The 5,158-nt window shown below is 48.4% G+C and overlaps 1 protein-coding gene across 1 annotated transcript; it reads right to left on the reverse strand.

Moving 5' to 3' along the window:
- Positions 1 to 627: 627 nt before the first annotated feature.
- LOC136551949 (AT-hook motif nuclear-localized protein 28-like) lies at positions 628 to 2,207 on the reverse strand. The gene has a single exon (XM_066543473.1). The coding sequence runs from the start codon at positions 1,951 to 1,953 to the stop codon at positions 877 to 879; it is 1,077 nt and encodes a 358-aa protein (XP_066399570.1). The 5' UTR covers positions 1,954 to 2,207; the 3' UTR covers positions 628 to 876.
- Between the last annotated feature and the right edge of the window lie 2,951 nt (positions 2,208 to 5,158).

Below are 5,158 nucleotides of genomic sequence, written 5' to 3' on the forward strand. Positions count from 1 at the left end.
GAACAGGGTGTAGATTCTCTGTGATTTCTACGGGTTCCAACCAAACAGTGTCTTGACAATATCAGCCCTTGTTTAGTTCGCACCACAAAACTTTACACCCTGTCACATCGAATGTTTAGACACATACATGCATAGAGTATTAAATATAGACTAAAAAAAATAACTAATTACACAGTTTATGATTAATTTGTGAGACGAATCTTTTAAACCTAATTAGTCCATAATTTAACAACAAAGTGCTACGGTATCCATGTGTTAATGACGACACCTACCTAACATCCGACGTGACAGCCGGAAATTTTCACGCCGGATCTAAACCAGAACTCAGTGTTCTGCGGGCATCGCCCAAGGCCCATACAGAAGAGAAGCACCAATCAGTGGCTCCAGAGAATGGGTTCATGCACCTAGCTGAACAGCTATAAAAGTTAGGCCAGCAACTATGGAGAAGACTGCTGTGCACACGACTATAGATCAAGACCGTGTTACTGATTGCCTGGTTTTAATTCTTTTCTTTGCAGAAATGAATGAAACGAACGAACCATCAAATAGTCGCAAATTCAAATTACTCGAGATTTTTCACCGTCCCAGATCCGGTTAGATTTAAATCACCGAAAAAGATCACAAAAACTCGCGCACTGCTTGTCTGCTTGTTACAAGTAGCTAGTTTGAAAGAAACAAAAGCAGCAGTGTGCGATCTTCTTGTAATGCAGAGATCAACGAGCAAAGAGAGAGTTAAACCCTAGGAGCAGCAGCTAAGGTCAATGTAGATGGAGCGCAGCCGGGAGCGCGCACCGTCACGTCACTAACCTGCTTACATGTAGCGGATGCGGTGGTAGACGCGTCCCGCCGATGATTGATCGCTGGGCGCGCGCGCGATCAGTATGGTGGCGGCGGCGGCGGCGGCCAAATCACGTCTTGCGGCTGCGGGTGGCAAGCGGCGTAGATGGGCACGGCCGGTGGGCCGCCGCACGGCTCCACAGGCTGCGCTGCTGATGCTGAGGCAAGGTGCGGCGGGGCCTGGCGTCGTACGGCGAGAGGACGATGCTCTTGCGGCGGCGGCTGTTCCCCGGGGTGCTGTTGGTGGCCGCCTCGGTGCTCGTCCGCTACAGGGTCGCCGCTGCCGGCGGAGAGCGAGACGGAGACGGACACGGACGCGTCGTCGTCGGCTGGGAGGCGGTGGAAGGTGGGGTTCGTGAAGGCGGCCGCGACGAGGACGACGGTGGACGCGGCGTACAGCGGGCCCACCACGGCGCCGCCGACGACCTGCCCGTGCGGCCCCGCCAGAGAGATGGAGAGGCACGCGGCGGCGGCGGCGGCCTGCGGCGCCACGGCGGACATGGCGGCGGGAAGGAACGTGGCGGAGATGGACAGGATCTCGTACTGCCCGTGGAACACGATGGCGGTCGTCGGGGCGCCAGCGCCGCCACCGCCCGCGACGACGCCGGGCATCGGGTGGCGGAGCGACACGTTGGCGACGGCGCCCGTGCCCGCGAGCACGCAGATCCCGAGGTTCCGCCGCGCCGCCAAGCGCGCGAGCGCGTCGGCCACGTCGCAGCCGCAGGGGATCTCGATCACGTGGGGGCGCATCGCGGCTGCCGGCTCCGCCTCCCGCGTGATCACCACGGGCGGCTTCGGCTTGTTCTTGGACCCCGGGGGCCGGCCCCTCCGCTTCTTGGACAACTCGATGCTCGCCCCGTCGCCGCCGCCGCCCGACACCACCAGTACCCCTGCCCCACCACTGGCGGGCTCTTTCTGCTCGGCGCTCCCGCGGCTATCCACCTCATCGGAGAAGCACTCCAGCTGCTGCTGCTGCTGCTCATCGTGTCCGCCGTGCTCCTGCTGCTGCTGGCGGTGGTGGGGTGGCGGCGGCGGCGTGGTGAAGTGGACGGGCGGCACGTCCTTGCGATCTTGGTACAGGCGCTCCCGACTCATGTCTCTCTTGCCAAGCGACATGAGGAGCTTGGTCGCGAGAAAGAGAGACAGCACCGAGCAATCGAGTGGTACAAGCTTGAAAGATGTGCCTGCGTCAGCGAGAGAGATACTACTATCAAGAACACGGGCGGCGGCAAGTGGCGATGGCAGCTGCGAGTGATGTTTCGGCGGCGACCCCAGAGGTCTCTGGGCTTCGGAAGGGGCGGGATGAGAAAGCGATGGGAGAGAAAAGATGAGAAGGGCACAGTAGCAGGAACAGGAACAGGAACAGGAACAGGATGAGCCTGATTCCTGAAGCCTAGAGGGAGGGTAGGCGGTGCCTGCTTGGTTTTAGTCAGCCTAGATTAATCAGTTAATAGTATTTTTTTCACAATAAATCAGTACCAGTATTTTTTTTTCACAATAAATCAGCACCAGCTAACCTAAATTAGCCTAGAAAAAAAAAAAAAACAGGCCGAGTGAGAGAGCGGCAGCCAGCGAGGCGGCAGCCAGCGAGGTGATCCTTTTATCCTCTTGTCTTTACATGGTGGCCCTCTTTTGCCTGAACCGGACAGCGGGCAGCGGCTGGCGAGGACGTGTTGGGAAGAGTATGCAGGCTAACGATTCGAATCACGGTCACATTTGTGTTCGGTTTGACGAGGAAAAAATTTGCCCCTCGTTCGGCTGGACTAAAAAAATACGGTTCTACTGGTTTTCACTGTTTATGTGGGTTTTTTTAAGAAAAAAACACCGCTCTAGCCGGATAAAAAGCAAATCAGCCAACCCAATTCTATGTCAACCGAACAAAAGAGCTTGTTCGGCTGGAACAGTACGTGGTTGGGATGGATACCTCTAGGTCTTCGCACTTTGACGGCACTAACTTCCCCTATTATAGAGCTAGAATGGCTTGCTACCTTGAGGCATTTGATTTGGGAGTTTGGAGAGTCACTCGTGATGGGATAAAACCCATTAAGAATCCCAATAAACCTACAAAGAGTGATGAAAAGGAAATTCATTTTAATGCTAAAGCTAAGAATTGATTGTTTAAATCTTTTAGCATTGATGTATTTAACCAAGTATTCACTTTAAATTCGGCACATGAAATATGGTTAAAACTCCAAGAGCTCCATGATGGCACATCTAATGTCTGTGAGCAAAAACATTGTCTAGCTAAACAAAATTATGATTCCTTCAAAATGAATGAAGATGAGTTTGTTCGTGATATGTATTCTTGTTTGAATTTAATTATCAATGAGCTCCATTCTATAGGATTAATAAAGCTAGATGATGCAGACATCGTGAGGAAGATCATCTCCATGCTACCACAAAAGAAATATGCAAGTATCATCACCATCCTTCACAATATGGAGGACTTGAGCACCATGACCCCTGCCATAGTCATTGGCAAGATAGTGGCATTTGAAATGTCATGAAAGATGGGTCAAGAAGAAGCCTCTTCATCAAGCAAAGGCAAAGCTCTCGCATGTAGTGAGAAAAAGAAGATGAAGGGCAAGCAAGTTGAGACAAGCTCAAGCTCAAGCTCCTCAAGTAAAGTTGAAGAAGAAGATGAGGATGATGATGATGATGATGATGAAGATTCAAGTGATGATGATCAATCTTCCTCCTCCACCTCGGACCTTGATGAAGAATCAATCAAACTAGTCAACAAGGTGGAGAATATGATCCAAAAGCTCAATATCAAGGGTGTGCCCATCCAAATACAAGATCTCATTTTCACAAATCAAAGAAATGAGCAAAGAAAGAGAGGATGCTATAGATGCGGTGAGTTGGGGCACTTTGTGGAAGTTTGTCAAAACAAGCCCACACCCAAGACAAAGAAGGCATGCAAGAACCAAGCCCTCACATCAATAAGGTCATGTGATGATTCTTCAAGTGAAGAAGAACACCATCACAAGAGACGAGGGCGCAAGCACTCATCATCATGCTCTTCTCGTGTGTGCCTTATGGCACGAGGTAACGAAAGCTCATCTTCTAGTGAGAGTGATAGTGATGATGAAATACCTTCTTATGAAGAAATTGTGCAACAAAATCTTAATTATGCTAAAGTTTACACTAATCAACAAAAGAAGCTCGGAAAAATAAAAGAAAAGCTAGATAGTTCACAAGAAGCATACAAAACTTTGCTTGAACAATATGAGAACTTTGCTAATCTAAATGTTGAACTATCTATCAAAATTGAGCGACTTGAGGCTAGTGCAACAACAAATACATGCACAATCAATGATGAGCAACTTGTAAAGAAAAATGAAAAATTAAAAGAAAAGTTAGCTAGCTCACAAGATGCTTATAAAAGTTTGCTTGCTAAAATGAAAACTATATGCAAACATTGTGATGAGCTAACTAATAAAGTTGCTAATCTTGAAGCCGTTAGTACAACGCCCACCAAGGCATCTAAAAAGAAAAGTTCTAACATGTCTAAAAAGGATGCCTCTACTTCTTGTAATGATTTATGTTTAGACTCATCCTTGTGCAACCAAGTTTGTGTTGAGAAAGTTATTGTAGATACGTACACACAAGAGGTTGCAAAGGAGAATGAGCAACTCAAGCAAGAAGTAGCTCGTCTCACCAAGGACTTGACTCAAGTGAAAGGCAAGGACAAGCAAGCCCAACTTCATCAAGATAACACCGTCAAGAGAGTGAAGAAGCTTTATGAAGGACAAACCATAGTTTGCTACGTGTGCCACAAGGAATGTCACAAGTCCTATGAGTGCAAGGTGAAGAATGGGGGAGGAGCAAAGAAGAAAGAGAAGAAGCAAACAAGCAAGCTCTCCAACACCTACGCCAACAAGGTGGGCAAGAAGGCCTCCACACCATACTTGTTAAAGAAGAAGAAAAATGACAAGGTGGTGGCCATCAAGGTGAACAAGCAAGCCAACAATGGGGTCAAATGCTTTTGGGTGCCAAAGGAAATCATTTCCAACATGAAAAGCACCAAGAAGGTTTGGATCCCAAAAGAGAAGTGAGAAGTCTATTAGACTTTTGGGGAATTTGGAGACTTGACAAAGTATGGATGCATTTCATGGGGTGCATCATGGTGGACAAAATCATTGCCAAGTGGGTTAGTGAATACTAAGGACCCAAATTCCCCTTCCCATGTTAGGTAACTAGATTCAATTTCCTTTAAGTAGTATCAATTTGCATTTCCTACAAGTGGTATTTCTTATAAATTGGTATCTTTAAGCATCTAGTTACTTTTTATGCCTATGTTTGCATTAGCATGCTTATA

This window comes from Miscanthus floridulus, chromosome 4, assembly GCF_019320115.1.
Source record: "Miscanthus floridulus cultivar M001 chromosome 4, ASM1932011v1, whole genome shotgun sequence".
Taxonomy (NCBI): domain Eukaryota; kingdom Viridiplantae; phylum Streptophyta; class Magnoliopsida; order Poales; family Poaceae; genus Miscanthus; species Miscanthus floridulus.